The sequence below is a fragment of the Centroberyx gerrardi genome, chromosome 22 (assembly GCF_048128805.1).
Source record: "Centroberyx gerrardi isolate f3 chromosome 22, fCenGer3.hap1.cur.20231027, whole genome shotgun sequence".
In the NCBI taxonomy this organism is placed as follows: Eukaryota; Metazoa; Chordata; class Actinopteri; order Beryciformes; family Berycidae; genus Centroberyx; species Centroberyx gerrardi.
Genome location: NC_136018.1, coordinates 1,273,855 through 1,301,354, shown reverse-complemented (window position 1 = coordinate 1,301,354; position 27,500 = coordinate 1,273,855). Strand labels below are relative to the sequence as shown.

The window sequence follows — 27,500 nt, the reverse complement described above, 5'->3', positions numbered from 1 at the left end:
ACCAATCAGTGATGTAGTCCCAGGGTCACTGACCAATCAGTGGCTTTGATCCTGGGTCATTAACCAATCAGCAGCATAGTCACAGGGTCATTAACCAATCAGTGGTTTGGTCCCTGGGTTGTAATCAATCAGCAGCATAGTCACAGAGTCGTTAACCAATCAGTGATGTAGTCCCAGGGTCATTGACCAATCAGTGGTTAAGATCCTGGATCATTAACCAATCAGCTGTCCTGGGCCTTTAGGACCTGGGACAGAAACCAATCAGTGGTTTAGTTCAGCGGTTCTCAACCTGGGGGTCGCGAGATTATTTTGGGGGGTCGCGGGATGGTTCTCCAAAAAAAAAAAAAAAAAAAAAAAAATTTGATAAATATTTTTTGAGAATGATTTTTCCATTAAATCTCCCATACCAATGATATAATGTAGTCATTATCAAACAGATTTGAGTGAGTGAGTGAAATGTGTGCTGTCAGATCTTGAATAAAATTTAAAATTGTAATTAAAGCCAAATTGATTTAGACAATTTTAGACACAGATTTTAGTTGTTTTGTATATTTTTGGTCAGTAATGCAAGGTTTGTGTACGTTTGGTAGCTGTCATGTGTGTTTGGTAGCTGTCCTGTGTGTGTTTGGTAGCTGTCATGTGTGTGTTTGGTAGCTGTCATGTGTGTTTGGTAGCTGTCATGTGTGTGTTTGGTGGCTGTTGTGTGTGTGTTTGGTAGCTGTCCTGTGTGTGTTTGGTGGCTGTTGTGTGTGTGTTTGGTAGCTGTCATGTGTGTGTTTGGTAGCTGTCATGTGTGTGTTTGGTAGCTGTTGTGTGTGTGTTTGGTAGCTGTCATGTGTGTGTTTGGTAGCTGTCCTGTGTGTGTTTGGTGGCTGTTGTGTGTGTGTTTGGTAGCTGTCCTGTGTGTGTTTGGTGGCTGTTGTGTGTGTGTTTGGTAGCTGTCATGTGTGTGTTTGGTAGCTGTCATGTGTGTTTGGTAGCTGTCATGTGTGTTTGGTAGCTGTTGTGTGTGTGTTTGGTAGCTGTTGTGTGTGTGTTTGGTAGCTGTCATGTGTGTGTTTGGTAGCTGTTGTGTGTGTGTTTGGTAGCTGTCATGTGTGTGTTTGGTAGCTGTCATGTGTGTGTTTGGTAGCTGTCATGTATGTGTTTGGTAGCTGTTGTGTGTGTGTTTGGTAGCTGTCATGTGTGTGTTTGGTAGCTGTCGTGTGTGTGTTTGGTAGCTGTTGTGTGTGTGTTTGGTAGCTGTCATGTGTGTTTGGTAGCTGTTGTGTGTGTGTTTGGTAGCTGTCATGTGTGTTTGGTAGCTGTTGTGTGTGTGTTTGGTAGCTGTCATGTGTGTTTGGTAGCTGTTATGTGTGTGTTGGGTAGCTGTCATGTGTGTTTGGTAGCTGTCATGTGTGTGTTGGGTAGCTGTCATGTGTGTGTTTGGTAGCTGTCGTGTGTGTGTTTGGTAGCTGTCCTGTGTGTGTTTGGTAGCTGTCATGTGTGTGTTTGGTAGCTGTCGTGTGTGTGTTTGGTAGCTGTCCTGTGTGTGTTTGGTAGCTGTCGTGTGTGTGTTTGGTAGCTGTTGTGTGTGTGTTTGGTAGCTGTTGTGTGTGTGTTTGGTAGCTGTCATGTGTGTTTGGTAGCTGTCGTGTGTGTAATAGTAACTCCTGGGACAAACAGGGAGCAGAGAAGCGTGTGTTTGCAGCAGAGGGTCGCTCAGTCTTCCGCTGCTGTGAAGTCTGCGTCCCGTGTGCAGAGAAAATAGGGTAAATACGCGCCGAGCTCCGTGCCGTGCGCGCCTGTGTGAACAGCCGCGCCGACAGGGCAGGGCGCCGAAGTGAAGCGGGTCGCTGCAGTGTGTTTCAAGGGTGAGTCGACAGGGAGGGGGTCGCGAACCCCAACCTAGAGTTTTTTGGGGGTCGCGGCTCAAAAAGAACGAGAAAGAGAACTACTGGTTTAGTTAATCAGGTCGTTAACAAATCAGTGGTTTAGCCACAAGGTCGTTAACAATCTGCAGTTTAGTCCTAGGGTCATTAACCAATTAGTGTTTTAGTTCCTGGATTGTTAACCAATAAAGCTGTTTAGGTCCTAGGACAACAACCAATTAGTGATTTAGTTATAAGGTTGTTAATCAATCAGTGGTTAATTTTGTGGGTCATTAACCAATCAGCAGCACAGTCCTAAGTTTGTTAACCAATCAGTGGTGTAGTTCCTGGTTCATTAACCAATCAGCAGTTTAGTCCTAGGGTCGTTAACCAATTAGTGTTTTAGTTCCTGTGTCTTTAACAAATCAGCAGTTAGTTTCTCGATCATTAACTAATCAGAAGCATAGTCCCAAGGTTGTTAAGCAATCAGCAGTTTAACCGGGGTCGTTAGGGTCATTAACCAATTAGTGTTTTGTAGTTTTGTAGTCTTCGGATCATGAACCAATCAGTGGTTTATTACCACAGTTGGTAATCAATCAGCAATTTGGTTCCAGGATCATTAACCAATTACCACCGTCATGTTGCATTCATATAACTCATAAAGAATGTGTGTAACTATATTAAACACACACACACACACACACACACAAACATTATCGTCATCACACACACACACATCACCAGCATCAAACACACACACACACACACACCAAATATACAACATAAGCATGATCATCATGAAAACACACACACACACACACACACACACACACACACACACACACCCTAAAGGTTAGAGCAGTGGGCTTGTGAGCAGAAGGGCAGTGTGATGCTGAGGAAGAGCTTCTGTGCTCAGCAAAAACCTCACACACACACACACACACACACGCACACACACACACACACACACACACACACACACACACACACACACAGACAGGCAAGGTCAGAAGTATTGCTTTCTCTGAGGACTTTGTGTCATGACCTCCCTGTGCAAAGGATCATGGGAGTGACATGCAGTGTTTTTTCCCATCATGCCCTGTGTGTAATTCGCTACCGTGGGGCGAGGCGACCTGGAGAGTCAAACTACTTTCTGTCCGACCTTCTCACACAACAGAGGACACATACACACACACACACACAACACACAGTAAGACATACACACACACACACTCTCTCTCTCTCTCTCTCTCAACACACACACTCTCTCACACACACACACACACACACAACACACACATAGTAAGACACACACACACACACACTCTCTCTCTCTCTCACACACACACACACACACACACACTCACCTACATACTCAAATATGCACACAGAAACCGAGGAAGAGAAAACAATTTACAGAGACAGAGGAATAGCGACTGAGCGCACGCACACACACACACACATACGCACACACACACACACACATGCACACACACGCGCATACACACACACACACAACCAATTTATTCATACACTCTTGGCAAAGCCTGTCAACAAATCCATATTCATGTTCTAGTATTTACACTTCTGTGACTCTGAACTGTTTAGAATGGCAGAGGTTTGGCTAGCTGGTGTGACTGAGTCAACTTTGCTCAAGTCTCAAGTCTTGAGGCACAAGTCTCAAGTCTAACTGTAGATTACCAAGTCAAGTCCATGTCATTAATGTCAAGTCTCAAGTCTAAATGTAGAACAGCAAGTCAAGTCAGAACAAATCAAGAGTCCAGTATCAATTTAATATCTTAAAGAAAACTAAATATCTAGGACTTTTCAATGCAATATGGTTTTAATAGGATAAAAACTTGGTAAGAGCATCATGAGTTTGATTTCTATAATCAGTTTCAACTTCAATAAATTCAATCATTCCATACAAATTCAGAAAACAGAATTTAAATTCAGTCGTCCGCTGGAACAAATCTCATCACTTTCAATCTAAGTCATTTACACAAACACAAGATCTCAAGTCAAGACTTTAGAAACCTTTTCAAGTCATCAAAGTACAAGTCAGAGTCAAGTCCCAAGTCACCAGAACCCAAGTCAAGTCAAGTCTCAAGTCTTCTCTTCATGCATCAAGTCAAGTCTCAAGCAATTAAACCTGTGACTCGAGTCCAAGTCATGTGACTCGAGTCCCACCTCTGTGCAAAACCAATGACATAACCCCTGATTGATCAAGCAAATTTTCTTGCACCTATCATAAGTCTTAGTGTTGACACTGAACATTGTGAAGATTCTGTGCCCACTAGTATTAGTAAACCATAGTAGTCTAATTGTATATTTTTCTGTTTGGTACAGTTGTAAAGACTAACAGACGTGTTGGCAGCCTACTTACAGCCAGTCACAGAACTGCTAGCTGCAAGGGCGTAGAATTGGGTAGGGACGGTAGGGACGTGTCCCTACCAATATCAAGCGACTCTGAAATGTCCCTAGCAATTATTTTGATTGACAATAAACGTTGTTTTGTCCGTCAGTGTCTAGTCAATGTTAACAGATCGCGTTCTCTACTACGAGTCCCGCTGCATTGGTGTAGTGCATCGGTGTCCTGTGTCGGCATAGCAACGGACGCTGTAACGAAACTTTAGTATAACAGCTGTTTTAGAATGTTATTGCGTCACCCGGATAAAAATTGGCGTGACACCGCCTCCCTAACCCCCCCAAAAAAATCGCTGATTGGCTTTGCCATTTCTTGCTAACGTATGAAATGCTGTGGGCAAGAAGAGCCAAAGCTCCGCCTACCGGCGAGCATGCGAGTGAAGACTCCATCCTATTTTATATTAGTAACAGTTGTGTTTAGCCATTAAAGTTAGTTTATTTAAGTACCGTGTCGCGTGCGTCTGTGACGGGTGACGACCGTAAGTAGCCTACATGTCACAAGTGAGACTGAACAATGCTGATGTTGCCACACTGGACAACACTGATGTAAAACAAATATGCCAACAGTTCATCTCTGTTAATGACAGGCGTAGGCATGTGTTTGGCTCAGCTGTTTGTATGTAGGGTTTGGATATAGTTTACAATATCTTATTATTATTATTATTATTATTATTTTAAATGTAAATACAGATCGTTGGTTTGAATAGGCAACAGTACTACAGTACCTGCTCTTCAAAGTCCCATTCAGCTGGCAAATTTGAGTAAAGGATTCATTAATGTGCTACACCCCTGTGTCTGTGTGTCTGTTAATGAGTGTATTGGCTACCATAACTATCTAGATCAGTGGTTCTCAACGTGAGGTCCGGGGACCACCAGCGGTCCTTGAGGGGGTTCCAGGGGGTCCCCAGCAAATTGATGAATTGTTAAACTTCAGCATTATTTAATTTACAAATAGTTAACACAATTACAGAATGTAGAAGAATGACTGTTTTGATCTTAGTTTCACTGTTATCTCTCTACCTGCAACACAGACAGTCATGGGATTCTGGATCAAAATCATATCTAACAATAAAAGTATTCTCAGATTTGGGTCCGAGAGACAAAATCTCATCAAATGGGGGTCCATGGCTCTAATGTGGACTAAACTAGGGGTCCTCGATATGAAAAAGGTTGAGAATCACTGATCTAGATGACATGAAATGGCGGTCAGAAGTCTATCATAAATGTAAAATGCCTCAGCTTCCAGTGGGGGTTACATCCCCTCCGGACCTCCCCCATTTGTGTCCCTACCAATGTCAAAATCAAACCTACGCCCTTGGCTAGCTGTGACGTGTTTGCTGTTAGTGAAGTAATTGTTTTGACACGAAAGCAGCATCTGGATTCAGAAATGTGTGTAGATGAAAACGTACAAGTTTAAAATGCCAGCTGAAGTCAGACTGACAGGGACGATGATGTGAAACTCATTTTCCCCATAGAGAGATTTCCTTTGATCGACAAGTCCAGTTTTGGGCGATGGTTTGTGTTTGTCAAGACCTATCCGCACATAGTCATTCCAAAACGCTATAGATCCTGTCAGTTAACATTTTGCCACCCAAAAATCATTTTACTATTTCAAAAACGTTTTGTAAGTAACAGTCTTAACATGACTTACAGCTTTAATACTAAGTCATAATGTGCTCCACTGTCAAACCAGTGATCGTCTTGTCGGAGCATGTGGCAGCTTGTGCACGTGTCCTTGGGATGCTGATGGAGATATCGCCCGTCCGGATCGCCTCTGCATGAAACTCAAACTCCTGACAGACCAAGGTGACTTTTCCCTCCGCTCTGAAGATGGAATGAATTCTGCTTCAAATCTATTCATCTGTGCTCTTTCATTCTCCCTCTCTCTCTCTTGAAGAAATAGTTCACCCACAAATGAAACTTCAGTCATCCTCTCCTCCCCCATGCAGCTGAACCTCGGTGCAGTTTGTTAGTCCACATCAGGCCCTGAGCTCCACAGAGGAACGGCCTAGAAGCTTCTCCAGAACAACTGAAGCTGCTGGACCTGACTTGACCCGACTTCACGGTTCAAAACATAACAGAAAATAACCAAATTGAAGTTACAGGGTTTTGACTCGACATCCGACTTTTTAACCATAAAATGTCTCCATGCAGCTCGTCCAGCATGATGCAAGTCTCCGGAAGACAAACGATCCCAAAGTGACTTGAAAAGACATTTACACCGTTATTTAGCTGAAATCGCCACTATATAATGTAATGACTACAATAAATACTAGGGCTGTGCAAAAAAATCGATACAGCTGAGTATTGCAATATTTTTTTCCACAATACTGTATCGATTTTCTAGCCCCTCGTATCGATACATTAAAAAAATGTATTCATGTTTTAAACGGATTTAAAATGTCCTTAAATTTCCCTCAAATCCCTTTGAATTAAATAGTTTTGACTCAATTTGTCCGCTGAGTTATCAATATAATGTGATGTACATATTAGACCAAACAGCCAGTGCCGTGGACGCCCCAGAGTGTGGCCGTAATGCTCCTTCTAAAATGAACTATCCACACGGCCAGTTTGGCATGCCCTGTTCTGAACTGGCCGTTGTGCCCTTAAAAGAAAGTTGTGGATTTCCTCATTTAAAACTACATGCGACACAGCAAATAAACAAACTCACGTTTCCCAGAGTCTCCGTCATCACGCTGGACATCAACAGTAGCGCGAGATTTCTCCCACTCCCGCAAATATATGTTTAACGTTAACGTAAACATTAAGAGCTAATTATTAATTAAACTGAGAGGGAGAGAGAGAAGCCATCGCTAACTGCTAAGCTATCGCTAACTGCTAAGCTAAGTAACTATCAGATCTGAAAAGCGTGTAAACAACTGTGGGATTAGCGAGAAAGTCGCTAAAAGAAGGAGAGAGCTATGAGTGCTTGAGCAGAACTAGTGTAAGTTTAAATGTACAGCGGGTAATTAGCCGCTGTAATGAAGAATATAGCAAAATTAACCTGGTTGAGAGCAGCAAAAACGCTATCAGTAGCAGTAGGCTGCATATGAGGCGTTTAGGGGACATCGGTAAATTGTTGTGTCTACCGATAGTCTGCATGAGGCGTTTAGGGAACATCGGTAAATTGTAGCGTCTGCCGATAGTCTGCGTGAGGCGTTTAGGGGACATCTGTAATTTGTAGCTACAGAAAATAACCTGGGTTACACTTACGTTATCGTGTGTTACTGTATCGCAATATGTATCGTATCGCAATGAATCGTGATACAATCGTATCGTGACCCATGTATCGTGATACGTATCTTATCGTGAGGTCCTTGCCAATACCCAGCCTTAATAAATACTGTATACTATATTTAATGTGTGTTTATTTAAGAACAGAAAATGTATCATACTGTTCTCCTTAAACAGTCCAATTATTGATGGACTGTTCAGTCAGTTCTCCTCCTTTTCAGTGGAGGAGCCTCTTGCTTGAAGGTTTATTGTCAGTCCTGAAGTCCTGAAGGGGGTTGAGGCTGACTCCAGGCTGGAATACCTGGTCTTTCTCCTCTTTGCAGGCGGCTCTAGATCTGGCCCTTCCCTCTGTTTATACTTTTCTGAGGGCTTCCGTTCCTTCAGGGCACAGCTGGAGCTGGATTTTCCTCCAGTGAACGGTGATATGATGAAGGTTGGGTTCACTGGTGGCATGATGGAGGACTGGGAAAGAGGCAGACAATCCATGTCCTCAACAGCATCACTCTTAACCTTCTGTCCCCTCGAGACAGAGGTGGAGCTGGGCTGTTCAGTCAGTTCTCCTCCTTTTCAGTGGTGGAGGAGACTCTTCCAGCGCCTCTTGCTTTAAGTCCTGAAGGCGTCTCTTCCTTTTCAGTGGTGGAGGAGACTCTTCCAGCGCCTCTTGCTTTAAGTCCTGAAGGCGTCTCTTCCTTTTCAGTGGTGGAGGAGACTCTTCCAGCGCCTCTTGCTTTAAGTCCTGAAGGCGTCTCTTCCTTTTCAGTGGTGGAGGAGACTCTTCCAGCACCTCTTGCTTTGAGTCCTGAAGGCAGGGGGTTGAGGCTGACTCCAGGCTGGAATGCTTGGTCTTTCTCCTCTTTGCAGGCGGCTCTAGATCTGGCCCTACCCTCTGTTTGTACTTTTCTGAGGGCTTCCGTTCCTTCAGGGCACGGCTGGAGCTGGATTTTCCTCCAGTGAACGGTGATATGATGACGGTTGGGTTCACTGGTGGCATGATGGAGGACTGGGAAAGAGGCTGACAATCCATGTCCTCAACAGCATCGCTCTTAACCTTCTGTCCCCTCGAGACAGAGGTGGAGCTGGACTTTGTCCGAGCCCCAGGATTGTTGGAGGACTGGGAAAGAGGCTGACAATCCATGTCCTCAACAGCATCGCTTTTAACCTTCTGTCCCCTCGAGACAGAGGTGGAGCTGGACGTTGTCCGAGCTCCAGGATTGTTGGAGTACTGGGGACATGGCAGCCATTCCATGTTCTCAACAGCATTGCTCTTAACCTTCTTTCCCCCCAAGACAGAGGTGGAGCTGGACTTTGTCCGAGCTCCAAGATTGTTGGAGGACTGGGGACATGGCAGCCATTCCATGTCCTCAACAGCATTGCTCTTAACCATTGGTCTCCTCAAGACAGAGGTGGAGCTGGACTTTGTCCGAGCTCCAGGATTGTTGGAGGACTGGGGACATGGCAGCCATTCCATGTCCTCAACAGCATTGCTCTTAACCATTGGTCTCCTCAAGACAGAGGTGGAGCTGGACTTTTTCTGAGCTCCAGGATTGTTGGAGGACTGGGGACATGGCAGCCATTCCATGTCCTCAACAGCATTGCTCTTAACCATTGGTCTCCTCAAGACAGAGGTGGAGCTGGACTTTTTCCGAGCTCCAGGATTGTTGGAGGACTGGGGACATGGCAGCCATTCCATGTCCTCAACAGCATTGCTCTTAACCATTGGTCTCCTCGAGACAGAGGTGGAGCTGGACTTTTTCTGAGCTCCAGGATTGTTGGAGTGCCGGGGACATGGCAACCACTCCATGTCCTCAACAGCATCCACCTTGACCGCCGGAGTCTTCCGAGCCATCAGCTGCGGGTAACTCGTTGAAAATCAGAAGAATTTCAACGCTCTGGATTTGAAAGTTCTTGATGTCTTGAAGTTGTTCTCTGCTGAAGTTCAGATGAGAAATGACACCAAAAACTCAAAGCTACTGTATATATACTGGAGGTCTAGAATTCCAGAGTTCTGAAGTATGACATCGTAATGCTTCATTAGTATAATGTATGCACAGTTCAGTTCTATCATTGTGATGTCACAATAACAAAGGAGTGACTTCCAGCTGGGCACTACAGTTTATATTTTTGTGCATATCTTCGCCATTTTTTGACGTAGAAACAAGCGGAAAAAAGCTCTCGAATCTGCTGAGTCTGACCTCTCATTGCATTTACTCAAGGAAGTCTCCTGACCAATCAGAAGCGAGCTCGGTTTAAGCCAGCCAATAGGCTGCAAACATACCTGTAAAGGGCATTGTATTCAGCCGGCTCAATTCAAACCAAAACAGTATACACGAGAGAGAAATGTAAGTTTTTTTGCTTCAGTAAACTTAGTAAAAACATTTTTTTTTACATTTTCCATTCATATGTCTATATACATCATTGAACATCAGGAACATCACTTTTATCTGCAGAAAACATGTCCTTTGGTCTTTGTTTGCATTTCTGCATACAAAATGTGTGATTTTCTGTAGGCGTGTTTCTCCTTATGGTGTGTTATTGGATCTGTCGCATCTATACAGTATCTGACAGTGAAAAACAAATGATATATTCTAAAAGCTGAGTTTGTGCTGAAAGAAATGACACCAAGCACCCACACCTGTTCCACGATACAGTTTATGGCAGTGTGGTTTTCTGGGATGAGACAAAGTCATATAGATCATATAGATCAGTGTGATGTATATCAGATGTTTGCATGCAGTCGCCTCTTAAAATTCAAAGGGTTTATTTTTTTCTCCTGGAGGATGATGAGGCCAAGTGTCTTGTACCTCCATGGGTTTTTTGTTTCAGGAAAACATCTTTGTCACGGTGGCACATCAAGTGACGTTTCATGATGGCAGAGTCTTGGAGAAGAGTCGGTCGGCCATATTGTCACTGATTCACACGCTGAGCTGAACGTTACCATGACAACAACGTTGGGAGTGTTGGGAGCACTTTGGATTAAACTGGTAGTTTAGCTATATTATGCAGTAGTGAGGTGGTAGTTCAGCTAAATTGAAAGTTTATTAAATATTTATGTTATTGTGCTAAGGTGTGGAGTAATACATGTATGACTCATATAAAACCTACATATCTACTACAGAAAACAGCTATAATAATTATTCATTAGCGAGAAAGTCGCTAAAAGAAGGAGAGAGCTATGAGTGCTTGAGCAGAACTAGTGTAAGTTTAAATGTACAGCGGGTAATTAGCCGCTGTAATGAAGAATATAGCAAAATTAACCTGGTTGAGAGCAGCAAAAACGCTATCAGTAGCAGTAGGCTGCATATGAGGCGTTTAGGGGACATCGGTAAATTGTAGTGTCTACCGATAGTCTGCATGAGGCGTTTAGGGAACATCGGTAAATTGTAGCGTCTGCCGATAGTCTGCGTGAGGCGTTTAGGGGACATCTGTAATTTGTAGCTACAGAAAATAACCTGGGTTACACTTACGTTATCGTGTGTTACTGTATCGCAATATGTATCGTATCGCAATGTATCGTGATACAATCGTATCGTGACCCATGTATCGTGATACGTATCTTATCGTGAGGTCCTTGCCAATACCCAGCCTTAATAAATACTGTATACTATATTTAATGTGTGTTTATTTAAGAACAGAAAATGTATCATACTGTTCTCCTTAAACAGTCCAATTATTGATGGACTGTTCAGTCAGTTCTCCTCCTTTTCAGTGGAGGAGCCTCTTGCTTGAAGGTTTATTGTCAGTCCTGAAGTCCTGAAGGGGGTTGAGGCTGACTCCAGGCTGGAATACCTGGTCTTTCTCCTCTTTGCAGGCGGCTCTAGATCTGGCCCTTCCCTCTGTTTATACTTTTCTGAGGGCTTCCGTTCCTTCAGGGCACAGCTGGAGCTGGATTTTCCTCCAGTGAACGGTGATATGATGAAGGTTGGGTTCACTGGTGGCATGATGGAGGACTGGGAAAGAGGCTGACAATCCATGTCCTCAACAGCATCCATCTTAACCTTCTGTCCCCTCGAGACAGAGGTGGAGCTGGGCTGTTCAGTCAGTTCTCCTCCTTTTCAGTGGTGGAGGAGACTCTTCCAGCGCCTCTTGCTTTAAGTCCTGAAGGCGTCTCTTCCTTTTCAGTGGTGGAGGAGACTCTTCCAGCACCTCTTGCTTTAAGTCCTGAAGGCAGGGGGTTGAGGCTGACTCCAGGCTGGAATGCTTGGTCTTTCTCCTCTTTGCAGGCGGCTCTAGATCTGGCCCTACCCTCTGTTTGTACTTTTCTGAGGGCTTCCGTTCCTTCAGGGCACAGCTGGAGCTGGATTTTCCTCCAGTGAACGGTGATATGATGACGGTTGGGTTCACTGGTGGCATGATGGAGGACTGGGAAAGAGGCTGACAATCCATGTCCTCAACAGCATCGCTCTTAACCTTCTTTCCCCCCAAGGCAGAGGTGGAGCTGGACGTTGTCCGAGCCCCAGGATTGTTGGAGGACTGGGAAAGAGGCTGACAATCCATGTCCTCAACAGCATCGCTTTTAACCTTCTTTCCCCCCAAGGCAGAGGTGGAGCTGGACGTTGTCCGAGCTCCAGGATTGTTGGAGGACTGGGGACATGGCAGCCATTCCATGTTCTCAACAGCATTGCTCTTAACCATTGGTCTCCTCAAGACAGAGGTGGAGCTGGACTTTTTCTGAGCTCCAGGATTGTTGGAGGACTGGGGACATGGCAGCCATTCCATGTCCTCAACAGCATTGCTCTTAACCATTGGTCTCCTCAAGACAGAGGTGGAGCTGGACTTTTTCCGAGCTCCAGGATTGTTGGAGGACTGGGGACATGGCAGCCATTCCATGTTCTCAACAGCATTGCTCTTAACCATTGGTCTCCTCAAGACAGAGGTGGAGCTGGACTTTTTCTGAGCTCCAGGATTGTTGGAGGACTGGGGACATGGCAGCCATTCCATGTCCTCAACAGCATTGCTCTTAACCATTGGTCTCCTCAAGACAGAGGTGGAGCTGGACTTTTTCCGAGCTCCAGGATTGTTGGAGGACTGGGGACATGGCAGCCATTCCATGTCCTCAACAGCATTGCTCTTAACCATTGGTCTCCTCGAGACAGAGGTGGAGCTGGACTTTTTCTGAGCTCCAGGATTGTTGGAGTGCCGGGGACATGGCAACCACTCCATGTCCTCAACAGCATCCACCTTGACCGCCGGAGTCTTCCGAGCCATCAGCTGCGGGTAACTCGTTGAAAATCAGAAGAATTTCAACGCTCTGGATTTGAAAGTTCTTGATGTCTTGAAGTTGTTCTCTGCTGAAGTTCAGATGAGAAATGACACCAAAAACTCAAAGCTACTGTATATATACTGGAGGTCTAGAATTCCAGAGTTCTAAAGTATGACATCGTAATGCTTCATTAGTATAATGTCTGCACAGTTCAGTTCTATCATTGTGATGTCACAGTAACAAAGGAGTGACTTCCAGCTGGGCACTACAGTTTATATTTTTGTGCATATCTTCGCCATTTTTTGACGTAGAAACAAGTGGAAAAAAGCTCTCGAATCTGCTGAGTCTGGCCTCTCATTGCATTTACTCAAGGAAGTCTCCTGACCAATCAGAAGCGAGCTCGGTTTAAGCCAGCCAATAGGCTGCAAACATACCTGTAAAGGGCATTGTATTCAGCCGGCTCAATTCAAACCAAAACAGTATACACGAGAGAGAAATGTAAGAAAAAATATGTTTTTTTGCTTCAGTAAACTTAGTAAAAACATTTTTTTTTACATTTTCCATTCATATGTCTATATACATCATTGAACATCAGGAACATCACTTTTATCTGCAGAAAACATGTCCTTTGGTCTTTGTTTGCATTTCTGCATACAAAATGTGTGATTTTCTGTAGGCGTGTTTCTCCTTATGGTGTGTTATTGGATCTGTTGCATCTATACAGTATCTGACAGTGAAAAACAAATGATATATTCTAAAAGCTGCGTTTGTGCTGAAAGAAATGACACCAAGCACCCACACCTGTTCCACGATACAGTTTATGGCAGTGTGGTTTTCTGGGATGAGACAAAGTCATATAGATCATATAGATCAGTGTGATGTATATCAGATGTTTGCATGCAGTCGCCTCTTAAAATTCAAAGGGTTTATTTTTTTCTCCTGGAGGATGATGAGGCCAAGTGTCTTGTACCTCCATGGGTTTTTTGTTTCAGGAAAACATCTTTGTCACGGTGGCACATCAAGTGACGTTTCATGATGGCAGAGTCTTGGAGAAGAGTCGGTCGGCCATATTGTCACTGATTCACACGCTGAGCTGAACGTTACCATGACAACAACGTTGGGAGTGTTGGGAGCACTTTGGATTAAACTGGTAGTTTAGCTATATTATGCAGTAGTGAGGTGGTAGTTCAGCTAAATTGAAAGTTTATTAAATATTTATGTTATTGTGCTAAGGTGTGGAGTAATACATGTATGACTCATATAAAACCTACATATCTACTACAGAAAACAGCTATAATAATTATTCATAAAATGGGCTATAGAGAAAATACCAACAGGTTGTTTATTAGTCAAATGTTTTGAAAATCAGTGATTTGATTGAACTTAAAACATTATTAGTTGTGTATAAATCTAAAGATGTTTGCTTCCAGACAATTTACAGAGGTTGTTTACAGCAACATTAGGTTTCTATGACTACAGAAAGAAAAAATCAATATGCGCACATTAAAACAGATGTATATTTCAGTGTGTGGGGTAAAACTGTGGAATTCTCTCGAGCAGTGGTTCTTCACCTTTTTCCAGTGCGACCCCCTTTTGAGGATGAAAATATTTTGCGACCCCCCCTCCTGTCCTCCACACACACACACACACACATACACACACACACACACACACAGAGGAACACCATAATTTAGGAGTGCACACTGCCCAGTGATCTAAAAAAGTAGACCTACCTTTACCATTTTTCAATCAAATAAGATGCAAAATAATAAAATAAAATGTATAAAGGTTGACTGTAAGCCTCCTCACTCAGCGGGACGGTTGGGCTTGCATAGAGGCGGAGAGCTGTTCCAGTGGCGGCCGAGTCGGGCTGAGGAAGAGGAGCAAATCATCTTCATCCCTGAGACGGCTCTGCACTTGTTTTGAGATGAGTCAGCGCTGAACAGCCTCACAGAGACAGGTCGATGCTAACGGGAGAAGTTTTTTCAACACCGTGTCACTCGGCCTTCACCTATATTCACCTTCAATGATATCCAAAAGTCGGCCAGAGGTCTCTCCGCGAGCCTCTGCTTCAGAGCCACATCAGCTGCCATGTCAATCAATGACTTTGATTGACAACAGCATTCCTGTCAACTTAGTCACTGCCAATGGGTTTCTGATCCACTCATCTGGACCAGACACTGCCTGGTTTTCTGGAGAATACTCACCAAACTGCATTTGCATCCCACTGAGATGAGCCCCGACAACCACAAAGTCAGCTTCTGACACATTGTTCTCTATCAGAAAATCATCCAATAATGGGAAAGCCTCAAAGTTATCATTGTCCAGACGAGTTTGCCACAAAGAGAGTTTTCTGATCCATGCTTCAATTTTATCAGAGAGGCTGAAGACCTGAAGTCCTGCAGTCAGATCGTTAAGCCGGCTGAAAATGTAGCTAGGTGGCTAGGAGGCCAAGCCATTTTTCATCTGTAAATTTTGCAGCTAGCGGAGAGAGCCTGACCTCGGAGCTCGTAAAGCGACTGAGAAGCTTTCCTCTGGAAAGCGTCCGGACTTCTCTGTGGTGCAGCAGCTGGTGTTCAGCTCCCTTCTCTTCACAGACAACTCTGAAAACTTTGTCACGCACTTGTTGCACTCGCTTTGACAGAGTTGACCGTACGGACCGCTTCGTCCGTTACTTCTTTGAGGTCGGGTGGCCTTTTCTCAGCCGCAGGGCTTGTCTGTGCACCGTGCAACGCGTCCACACTGCCAGTGGAGCGGCGGCCTGTACTTTGGTCACTAATCCGCTGTGTTTACCGTCATCGCCGGGCTCCGTCACAACAAAGTCCCACACAGTTCCTCCAATCAATTTCATGCTCGTGTACAAATGAATCCAACATGGCAAAAATGTGTTCACCGGTCGCAGGTTCTGGAAGAGGACGGCAGAACAAGAAATCCTCGTTCATTTGTCCACCATCAGCAAATCTAATGTAAACAAGTCCTTGTGCTTCTCCAGAAATGTCGGCGATCTCGTCAAGTTGGAGAGAAAAAAAACACACTTGATATTATTTTGGTGATAACCTGCTCTTTCACATCTGTCCAATACGATTAGCCACAGTATCATTTGAAATTGGTATCGATGCTAATTGATCTGCTGCACTTTTCCCACACATGATTGAAACGGTCTCTTTAGCGCAAGGCAAGAGAAAAGTCTCACCTAAATTGTTTTGGCAATCCAATGAGAGATGAGGAACGAGGCCTGAGGGCTTCTCTTGAACCGCAGTCTGTTTCCATTAGGTCGCCTGTAGGAGGTGCCAGGCAAGTATTTTATGCACTCAAACAATATTTTTTCTGTGCTTTTATTTCATATATTGAACTTATTTTTAGTAACCTTCCCGCGACCCCCCTGTGACCTTCGCGACCTCCCGGGGGTCGGGACCCCCAGGTTAAGAACCACTGCTCTAGAGGATGAATTGAAATGTTCAAATTTAAGAAAAAATATAGAAAGAAAATTCAGACAATAGAAACTTAAAGAGTAACATTCAAATTGTTTTGTATGTGTGTAAATTATGGACAAATGTATTTGTGTATGTAAACATGTATGTGTACACACTCACACACGTATGACTGTTTTTGGTCATATTAGATATTTATGCCGTGGTTAAAAAAAACATGAGGTTATCATGGCAATTAGGCTATATCAGTCTGCCAACTCACGTAAACAGATTATTGAGAATGAATGCAAATATATATACAGAGTTTAGTCTGGCGTCTCCCTGCAGCTGCACCTAGCTAGCCAAGAGAGCAGGGAGTGACGATAGGGAACTTCCCCCCCAAAGCCGCGTCAGATACAGAGTCAGACACCAGCTAGTCCCGGGGGGGCGCCCACCATGTGACCTCACCGATATCCCAGATGCAGGATCAAGGATCAAGCAAGGTCATTCTAACAGACCTAGCCACCACAAAGAATATGCTGCAATTATGAGCCAATCCTCAGCACGTAGTATCTTGTAGTAGCAGTAGTATCTTGAATAAGGGAATACTACGACACTTAATGACCGAGCCTGCAGGCATGCTTCACTGAACAGCCAGCAGCATGACAGCATTTCATGCATATGCCAAAATACGCTCTCTACCCACCGAGCACTACACGGCATCAACATGTCTATGCTTAGCTCTCATAGAGCCCGGGATCCCGGCCAGCTGTGCCCGTTTGACCACGCAGAACATAACATGAAGCATAATAACAATGCATGAATGCTGTAATATCAAAAATGCACCTAGTCCATATGTACAAGATGAAAAAGCTTCGCTTTACCTATGCAGCTTCATTTTAGCCTGGACGTCCAACCATCAGACGTCTTACACGGCTAATCAACATAAAACCGCTCAGTGGGTAAAACAGAATAACCTGGATGAAAATTGACCTCGGCCAATCATCCGTAATGAATCATATTAGTATGAATGCAATAATTGTAAATGGATAAGCTTGCAACACCACGTTTTCCATTTTCCCTGCCGTTGATAGCCTCTCTCTCTCTCTCTCTGTGTCTCTCTCTCTCTCTCTCTCTCTCTCTCTCTCTCTCTCTCTCTCTCTCTCTCTCTCTCTCTCTCTCTCTCTCTCTCTCTCTCTCTCTCTCTCTCTCTCTCTCTCTCTCTCTCTCCTCCAATCTCTCTCTCTGGCCTCATGCTGTGTTCACTCTTTGAACTAGCTCAGTATCAAAGGATTGGAGATTTTCAAGTCTGATTTGTGGTTTATTTCATCATGTGTTTATCAAAGTGGAAATTAACTGGACAAGCAGGGACAAGGATCCAATCCAGTGGGCTTTATTTATAGTGGTAACTATGGCAGGAAGGAAAATTCCAGTTCCTTTAATGCTCCAGTTAGAGCCAGAGTAAAGATCCTGATCCTGCTGCATGGAGCCATGGAGAACCTGCCGTCCTGCCATCTACTCTCTATTAAAGCTCCATATTCTCACTGTCCAGTGTTTTATTTTGTGTCTTTCTGTCCATTCAAAGCTGTGTGTGTGGTGTCATGAACCAAAAACACTCTCAATCCATTTCTCCACGTTCATTTTCCAGCATCTCTCTGAGCCTTACCAAGAACAGGCCGTTTCTGTCTCCGTGTCTTTAAGGCTCATTAATATTAACGACCCTCCGTTCCGATCGGCTAACCGTTTCGAGAGCGAAACGTGAGACGCCGCGGCCCGGCGGCTACAGGTAGGGAAAACTCTCCGGTAATAAACGATGACGACCGCTCGACCGCTTTGAAAAAAACACTTTGTTAGTCTATTATTTCTTACAGAAATGATAATGAGCGAACCTTTGTGACGCCACAAAGTTACGGAAGTCCAAACGGCTCGTTTAGAGGCTCGCTTTTCTAATATGGATTGTGTGGATTTAGTTTTGATACTTTCACCATGTTTAGATACACATCCAACTCCTTTATCATCACAGAGGAGAGGGAGTCCTGTTTTACATGATATGGGACTTTAAAGGATCACATGACAATGTTAGCTGTCGGTTAAGTTTAGGGAAGTATAATCTTGCGTAGTCAGACCTCTGTGTGAAACAAAACGGAGGTCTGGAGAAATTCCAGCAGAACAGTTGGTTAGAAAAGGGCGGAGCCTCTGTGGGCTGTCATCAAGCTTCAAACCAATAAAATGACACTAGGGGCGGAGCCTGGCGCTGCTGCTCACCTGTGTGTTTCCTACTAACAACTAGAACATTCCCCACTCGTTATTTTCACGTCTTCCTCTGAACTTCGATCAGAACGGCTTCCTGATCCACCATTACTGACCTGAGAGGACAGACAGCTAAATCTACACATTTCTCTCTCCCATAATGCATCACAGGCTGTCGGCCAGATTTGATGAATCAAACTTTTACCGCGGCCTGCCGGTAAAAAGCCGCTCCATCCCTGTTTTGGAGCTAAGAAGCTGTGAAGGCTTCATCCAAGTTTGATGTCGAGAGCAAACTGCTGACAAAACTGAAGCAAGTCTGAAGTCGAAGTTTTCATCCATTTTTATCGTAAGTGTAGCTAAAGACAGAAAAAGAAACCAGAGCTGTCGTTTTCATGTCGCGTTTTCAAACTCTGAGCCAATCGAACGGCTCGTCTGGATCTGCAGGGTCTGATGAGAAGTTCTCCAGATCTCCGTCAGTTTGAGACGGAGGTCTGGCTACGCAAGATTAAGACAAGTAAAACAACTTTGGTCAGGTTTAAGTTTATTATTATTATGGGGATTATGGTTAGGAAACTCAGACTTAGATTAAGGTTAGACGAATAAAAGGTTGCTTCAGGTTAGCTTCAGGTTTTGCTCACAGTTCATTAAATGAAAACTTGTTGTCATGAGTTGGGAATTGAACCATCCGACCTCCGACCTCTGACCTCCGACCTCCACACCCTGACTGTCCACTGCCAAACTACTTCCTCTTTCTAGTCCCGTCTCCTCCTGATCCTCTCCTGCTGGGAAACTCTTTTCTCTCTCTTTTCCTGCACAGAGCTCATTATTTGCATTTGAAAACATCGTCCTCATTTCACCAAATTTCATAAGACCGGCTGCCTGCATTAATACTGAACACAGTGGCAGCCGCTGTAGAGACTCCCCACTCTGCATATACAGTACATCCTGCATTACATCTACAACAACCGATCTAGTCCAGTCCTTCTTCAGTGTTTCGTATTCTGTAGATCAAATTCACTCTGCTGGAACACAGAACTCAGTCAGAAATCTCCCATATGTCTTCAACACGCCGATAAAAAAGAATACAAAAACTGTCAGAATCTAAATGAAGTCAAGCCTGAATATTGATCATGCGGACCGATCTCCTTTGACTATTAAAAGTACACATTAAGCCACTCTCCAGTGTTTGAGCAGCTGGCAGCGGACCGGCCTTATCACACCAGACACTTAGAGGCATTAAAGCCGGCGTTTCTCTCTCCATATAAGATAAACGGAGCGTCCCCCTGCGCTCTCTCAAGTATTCCTGGGTAAATTTATTCATCGCCCGCTCCTCGCATGTCTGAGCGGCTCCGCGGAGGGCTTTTACTGTCGACGCAGCGCGCACCAGCAGCATGTCTTCATAAAGCCAGATGAAAAGATTCCCCTCCGCTCGACATGAAACAGACTGGGTAGTGAGATAGCGAACATCCGCTCCGCCGCCGCCGCCGCCGCCGCCACCGCCGCCGCACGGACCCCCGGCTTACTCTACATGTAGCGAACGGCGTGTGTAGGCGTTGAAATATGTAGCGCGCATCAAATATGCATGCGGGAGCGGCGTGAGGAACGAGGAACCGTAATACGAAGAGCCGTCCGAGTGTGTTTTTAAGCTTCCACACGACTGATGTTTCAATATCCAAGGTAGATTGCGTCGACTTGAGAACGGCGTGCGGCGGTCACACTCACGCCAACGCATGCTGATTCATTCAGAGGCCCGGAGGTTAGAGGATAGGTAAGCAATCCTTCATGCATTTATCATGCAGTGCTGCTGTATCACACTGCTGCTGTTTCATGTATTTATCCTCCTCTGTCCTGCAGCTCTCAGCAGAAACAAATGTTGTGAATCGCTCCAAAGGGAAAAAAAAGAGCAACATTTGATTTCCCCAAGATGCTTTTTTTCTTTATTTACCCCCATGTAAAGCACTTTGTAACTGCCTTGTAATTGAAAGTGCTGTACAAATAAAGAGTATTATCATTATTATACTACTATTATTATGAATCCAGTTTTTGTCTGGGACGGCTCTCTGGGGAATAAATTAGCGTTCGTAATAACAGAAACAGAAACGAACCCTGCAGCAGATACAGGAGGGAAACTGCTGCAGATTTTACACATTTTTCTTTGTCTCTTTATTTTCTACTGCTGTGATTTTTACCCATGATGCAACACTGAGTGGACCAAACATTATTAATAATAATAATAATAATAACTTTATATAGTACTAGAGTTTACAACGTGCTTCACATTAAAGCATTAAAATAATAGTCATCAAACAGGCAGAGCAGGTGAATCCAGGTGAAAGTTTTGATCCCTTATTGATGAAGATGAAGGAGAGGAGAAGAAGAAGAAGAAGAAGAAGAGGAGATGAGGATGAAGGAGAGGAGATGAAGATGAAGGAGAGATGAAGATGGAAGGGAGGAGATGAAGATGAAGGAGAGGAGATGAAGATGGAAGAGAGGATATGAAGATGAAGGAGAGAGATGAAGATGGAAGGGAGGTGATGAAGATGAAGGAGAGAGATGGAGATGGAAGAGAGGAGATGAAGATGAAGGAGAGAGATGAAGATGGAAGGGAGGTGATGAAGATGAAGGAGAGGAGATGAAGATGAAGGAGAGGAGATGGAGATGGAAGGGAGGTGATGAAGATGAAGGAGAGAGATGAAGATGGAAGGGAGGTGATGAAGATGAAGGAGAGAGATGAAGATGGAAGAGAGGTGATGAAGATGAAGGAGAGAGATGAAGATGGAAGAGAGGAGATGAAGATGAAGGAGAGAGATGAAGATGGAAGGGAGGAGATGAAGATGAAGGAGAGGAGATGAAGATGGAAGAGAGGAGATGAAGATGAAGGAGAGAGATGAAGATGGAAGGGAGGTGATGAAGATGAAGGAGAGAGATGGAGATGGAAGAGAGGAGATGAAGATGAAGGAGAGAGATGAAGATGGAAGGGAGGTGATGAAGATGAAGGAGAGGAGATGAAGATGAAGGAGAGGAGATGGAGATGGAAGGGAGGTGATGAAGATGAAGGAGAGAGATGAAGATGGAAGAGAGGTGATGAAGATGAAGGAGAGAGATGAAGATGGAAGAGAGGTGATGAAGATGAAGGAGAGAGATGAAGATGGAAGGGAGGTGATGAAGATGAAGGAGAGAGATGAAGATGGAAGGGAGGTGATGAAGATGAAGGAGAGAGATGAAGATGGAAGAGAGGTGATGAAGATGAAGGAGAGAGATGAAGATGGAAGAGAGGAGATGAAGATGAAGGAGAGAGATGAAGATGGAAGGGAGGTGATGAAGATGAAGGAGAGGAGATGAAGATGGAAGAGAGGAGATGAAGATGAAGGAGAGAGATGAAGATGGAAGAGAGGTGATGAAGATGAAGGAGAGGAGATGGAGATGAAGGAGAGATGAAGATGAAGGAGAGGAGATGAAGATGGAAGGGAGGTGATGAAGATGAAGGAGAGGAGATGAAGATGGAAGAGAGGAGATGAAGATGAAGGAGAGAGATGAAGATGGAAGAGAGGTGATGAAGATGAAGGAGAGGAGATGGAGATGAAGGAGAGATGAAGATGAAGGAGAGGAGATGAAGATGGAAGAGAGGTGATGAAGATGAAGGAGAGAGATGAAGATGGAAGGGAGGTGATGAAGATGAAGGAGAGGAGATGAAGATGGAAGAGAGGAGATGAAGATGAAGGAGAGAGATGAAGATGAAGGAGAGGAGATAAAGATGAAGGAGAGATGAAGATGAAGGAGAGAGATGAAGATGGAAGGGAGGTGATGAAGATGAAGGAGAGGAGATGAAGATGGAAGAGAGGAGATGAAGATGAAGGAGAGAGATGAAGATGGAAGAGAGGTGATGAAGATGAAGGAGAGGAGATGGAGATGAAGGAGAGATGAAGATGAAGGAGAGGAGATGAAGATGGAAGAGAGGTGATGAAGATGAAGGAGAGAGATGAAGATGGAAGGGAGGTGATGAAGATGAAGGAGAGGAGATGAAGATGGAAGAGAGGAGATGAAGATGAAGGAGAGAGATGAAGATGAAGGAGAGGAGATAAAGATGAAGGAGAGATGAAGATGAAGGAGAGAGATGAAGATGGAAGGGAGGTGATGAAGATGAAGGAGAGAGATGAAGATGGAAGAGAGGTGATGAAGATGAAGGAGAGAGATGAAGATGGAAGAGAGGTGATGAAGATGAAGGAGAGAGATGAAGATGGAAGGGAGGTGATGAAGATGAAGGAGAGAAATGAAGATGGAAGGGAGGTGATGAAGATGAAGGAGAGGAGATAGAGATGAAGGAGAGATGAAGATGAAAGAGAGGAGATGAAGATGAAGGAGAGGAGATAGAGATGAAGGAGAGATGAAGATGAAGGAGAGGAGATGAAGATGAAGGAGAGGAGATGAAGATGAACACACACACACACACACACACACACACACACACACACACCGTTTTCTACTGAGTCTCCTTTACTCAGAATCACTATCACTAGTAGTACTGCAATACTCACGACTGCCATGGAAATGTAGTGTTGATACTACTGGTAGTAGTATCGGTAGTAGTATTGTAGTATTGGAAACGGGTAATATTGGTAATAGTGGCAGTATGAGTAGTATTGGAAGTACTAATAGTCTTAGCAGTATTGGTACTACTGGTAGTATTGGTAATGTAGTACTAAGATAAGATAAGATGCACTTTATTGATCCCTGAGGGGAAATTCAGGTAGTAGCCTACTGATTTCATTGATAGTATTGCTAGAATTGGCAGTACCAGCAGTCTTGGTAGTATCAGCAGTATTGGTAGTATCAGCAGTATTGGTAGTATCAGCAGTATTGGTAGTATCAGCAGTATTGGTAGTATCAGCAGTATTGGTAGTATCAGCAGTATTGGTAGTATCAGCAGTATTGGTAGTATCAGCAGTATTGGTAGTATTATCAGTGCTGGTAGAACTGTAGTACTGTTGTATTGTAGTACTGTCATTATGTGTCAGTATGCGTCAGTATGTGTCAGTATGCGTCAGTATGTGTCAGTATGCGTCAGTATGTGTCAGTATGCGTCAGTATGTGTCAGTATGTGTCAGTTTGTGTCAGTGTGTGTCAGTATGTGTCAGTAGGTGTCAGTATGTGTCAGTAGGTGTCAGTATGTGTCAGTAGGTGTCAGTATGCGTCAGTAGGTGTCAGTATGTGTCAGTTTGTGTCAGTGTGTGTCAGTATGTGTCAGTAGGTGTCAGTAGGTGTCAGTATGCGTCAGTATGTGTCAGTATGTGTCAGTTTGTGTCAGTGTGTGTCAGTATGTGTCAGTAGGTGTCAGTATGTGTCAGTATGCGTCAGTATGTGTCAGTATGCGTCAGTATGTGTCAGTATGCGTCAGTATGTGTCAGTATGTGTCAGTAGGTGTCAGTGTGTGTCAGTATGTGTCAGTAGGTGTCAGTATGTGTCAGTAGGTGTCAGTATGCGTCAGTATGCGTCAGTATGCGTCAGTAGGTGTCAGTAGGTGTCAGTAGGTGTCAGTATGTGTCAGTAGGTGTCAGTATGTGTCAGTATGTGTCAGTAGGTGTCAGTAGGTGTCAGTAGGTGTCAGTAGGTGTCAGTATGCGTCAGTATGTGTCAGTATGCGTCAGTATGTGTCAGTATGTGTCAGTAGGTGTCAGTGTGTGTCAGTAGGTGTCAGTGTGTGTCAGTATGCATCAGTATGTGTCAGTATGCGTCAGTATGTGTCAGTATGTGTCAGTATGTGTCAGTAGGTGTCAGTATGTGTCAGTATGCGTCAGTATGTGTCAGTATGCGTCAGTATGTGTCAGTATGCGTCAGTATGTGTCAGTATGCGTCAGTATGTGTCAGTATGTGTCAGTTTGTGTCAGTGTGTGTCAGTATGTGTCAGTAGGTGTCAGTATGTGTCAGTAGGTGTCAGTATGTGTCAGTAGGTGTCAGTATGCGTCAGTAGGTGTCAGTATGTGTCAGTTTGTGTCAGTGTGTGTCAGTATGTGTCAGTAGGTGTCAGTAGGTGTCAGTATGCGTCAGTATGTGTCAGTATGTGTCAGTTTGTGTCAGTGTGTGTCAGTATGTGTCAGTAGGTGTCAGTATGTGTCAGTATGCGTCAGTATGTGTCAGTATGCGTCAGTATGTGTCAGTATGCGTCAGTATGTGTCAGTATGTGTCAGTAGGTGTCAGTGTGTGTCAGTATGTGTCAGTAGGGTGTCAGTATGTGTCAGTAGGTGTCAGTATGCGTCAGTATGCGTCAGTATGCGTCAGTATGCGTCAGTAGGTGTCAGTAGGTGTCAGTAGGTGTCAGTATGTGTCAGTAGGTGTCAGTATGTGTCAGTATGTGTCAGTAGGTGTCAGTAGGTGTCAGTAGGTGTCAGTAGGGTGTCAGTATGCGTCAGTATGTGTCAGTATGCGTCAGTATGTGTCAGTATGTGTCAGTAGGTGTCAGTGTGTGTCAGTAGGTGTCAGTGTGTGTCCAGTATGCCATCAGTATGTGTCAGTATGCGTCAGTATGTGTCAGTATGTGTCAGTATGTGTCAGTAGGTGTCAGTATGCGTCAGTATGTGTCAGTATGCGTCAGTATGTGTCAGTATGTGTCAGTAGGTGTCAGTATGTGTCAGTATGTGTCAGTATGCGTCAGTATGTGTCCAGTAGGTGTCAGTATGTGTCAGTAGTGTCAGTATGTGTCAGTATGCGTCAGTAATGTGTCAGTATGTGTCAGTATGTGTCAGTAGGTGTCAGTATGCGTCAGTATGTGTCAGTATGCGTCAGTATGTGTCAGTAGGTGTCCAGTGTGTGTCAGTAGGTGTCAGTGTGTGTCAGTATGCATCAGTATGTGTCAGTATGCGTCAGTAGGTGTCAGTAGGTGTCAGTATGTGTCAGTAGGTGTCAGTATGTGTCAGTATGTGTCAGTAGGTGTCAGTATGTGTCAGTAGGTGTCAGTGTGTGTCAGTATGCATCAGTATGTGTCAGTATGCGTCAGTAGGTGTCAGTATGTGTCAGTAGGTGTCAGTATGTGTCAGTATGTGTCAGTAGGTGTCAGTGTGTGTCAGTAGGTGTCAGTGTGTGTCAGTATGCATCAGTATGTGTCAGTATGCGTCAGTAGGTGTCAGTAGGTGTCAGTATGTGTCAGTAGGTGTCAGTATGTGTCAGTATGTGTCAGTAGGTGTCAGTATGTGTCAGTAGGTGTCAGTGTGTGTCAGTATGCATCAGTATGTGTCAGTATGCGTCAGTAGGTGTCAGTATGTGTCAGTAGGTGTCAGTATGTGTCAGTATGTGTCAGTAGGTGTCAGTGTGTGTCAGTAGGTGTCAGTGTGTGTCAGTATGCATCAGTATGTGTCAGTATGCGTCAGTAGGTGTCAGTAGGTGTCAGTATGTGTCAGTAGGTGTCAGTATGTGTCAGTATGTGTCAGTAGGTGTCAGTATGTGTCAGTAGGTGTCAGTGTGTGTCAGTATGCATCAGTATGTGTCAGTATGCGTCAGTAGGTGTCAGTATGTGTCAGTAGGTGTCAGTATGTGTCAGTATGTGTCAGTAGGTGTCAGTGTGTGTCAGTAGGTGTCAGTATGTCTCACCATGCAGCGCTCTGTAGGGCTGAACCCAGACAGGAAGAGTTCGACACATCGATGGTGAAGACTGGAGCGTTAAACACATCAGACAGAACCTGGGGGGGGGGGGGGGTTAGAGAGAGAGAGGGGGGGGGGGGGGGGAAGAGAGAGAGAGAGAGAGGGGGGGGAGAGAGAGAGAGGGGGGGAGAGAGAGAGAGGGGAGAGAGAGGCAGAGAGAGAGAGAGAGAGAGGCAGAGAGAGAGAGAGAGAGGGGGGGAGAGATGAGAGAGAGAGACGAGAGAGGAGGGGGGGGAGAGAGAGAGAGAGGGGGGAGAGAGAGAGAGGGAGAGGAGAGGCAGATGAGAGAGAGAAGAGGGGGGGGAGAGGACGAGAGAGAGAGAGAGAGGGGGGGGGAGGAGAGAGAGAGGGAGAAGAGGGGGGGAGAGAGAGAGAGAGAGAGAGAGAGAGGGGGGGAGAGAGAGAGATAAATGTGAGAACATGTTTTTTCTTCTAAATAATGAGTATCTCCTCCAGGCTTCTCTAATTTATTAATCGAGCAAAACAGCCTGAAAGGGAAAAATAAAATAAAAAATAAAAAATATAAGAAACAAAGAAAAGCAAATAGTTACCTGATGCTCATTAACATGTAAATTATTAAAATCAATTAATATTTCAAAACCACAGATAATTGCTTCCCTTGAGCAAATGGCTCAAATTTGCTGAATAATTAGTTAGAGTTTAATGTTTTAACACTCTCTGTAGTCTTATGTCTGTCTGTGAGCAGCAGACAGATCTTTCAAACGCTCCAATGTTTCATTTTGGAATAAAACTCATAAATATTGACTCAACTGTTCATTAGTTTGTGATTTTCCCTGTTCAAACAGGAAGAAGAAAAAGCAACATGAGTCAAGGCATCTCAGGTGAAAATGCTCATTTTGACTGGAGTGATCAATTGGTTGATATTATAATATTTTGCTTCTATAACTACTGTAGTTTCATAAAATATATAACAAACATCATAAACAACTACAAATAGTTCATGTATGCATTTTTATAGCAGCTGTGTCAAGCACACCAGGCAGAAATTTACCTAAAAACACAAAACTAAAAATATAAATTTTCTCAAACTGACATATTCCCAGTGTGTAAAACTTTCTTCCAGCTGAACTTGTAGATTTGACCGGCTGCTTCTTTAGAGAACAGCTGATAAGTCACAGAAACTTTTTTATATATTTTGTGTTTTCTATTTTAAGTGTCAATTGTTCAGCTGTTTAGTTTTTCATCAGAATGAAACTCTGACTCTAAACCTGTCTCTCTGCTGCAGTGCATTCTGGTCTCTCTCCTGCTCCTGCAGTGCATTCTGGTCTCTCTCCTGCTGCTGCAGTGCATTCTGGTCTCTCTCCTGCTCCTGTGGTGGAGAAACTGGTCTCTCTCCTCTTCTATGATGGATTTCTCCCTCTCCCTTTCTGTCTCTCTCTCCCTGTCTCCCTCTCCCTCTCCCTCTCTCCCCCCCCCCCCTCTCTCTCTCTCTCTTCCTTCCAGAAAACTAATTGGAGCCTTACTGAAGTATTAATA

General features: G+C 44.3%; 1 protein-coding gene and 1 long non-coding RNA gene across 2 annotated transcripts in view; both read right to left on the bottom strand.

The window, feature by feature from the left end:
• The window catches only part of LOC139908103 (uncharacterized), a 36,488-nt gene extending 10,444 nt beyond the window's left edge, over positions 1-26,044 (bottom strand). Inside the window, exon 1 of the long non-coding RNA XR_013507941.1 lies at positions 25,953-26,044. This is a non-coding gene — a long non-coding RNA (uncharacterized LOC139908103). The remainder of the gene's footprint in view (positions 1-25,952) is intronic.
• Positions 26,045-27,011: 967 nt separating this feature from the next.
• Positions 27,012-27,500, bottom strand: part of xylb (xylulokinase homolog (H. influenzae)) — a 6,328-nt gene continuing 5,839 nt past the window's right edge. The window contains exon 7 of the mRNA XM_078291517.1: positions 27,012-27,015. Coding sequence (XP_078147643.1) covers positions 27,012-27,015 — 4 coding nt within the window. The remainder of the gene's footprint in view (positions 27,016-27,500) is intronic.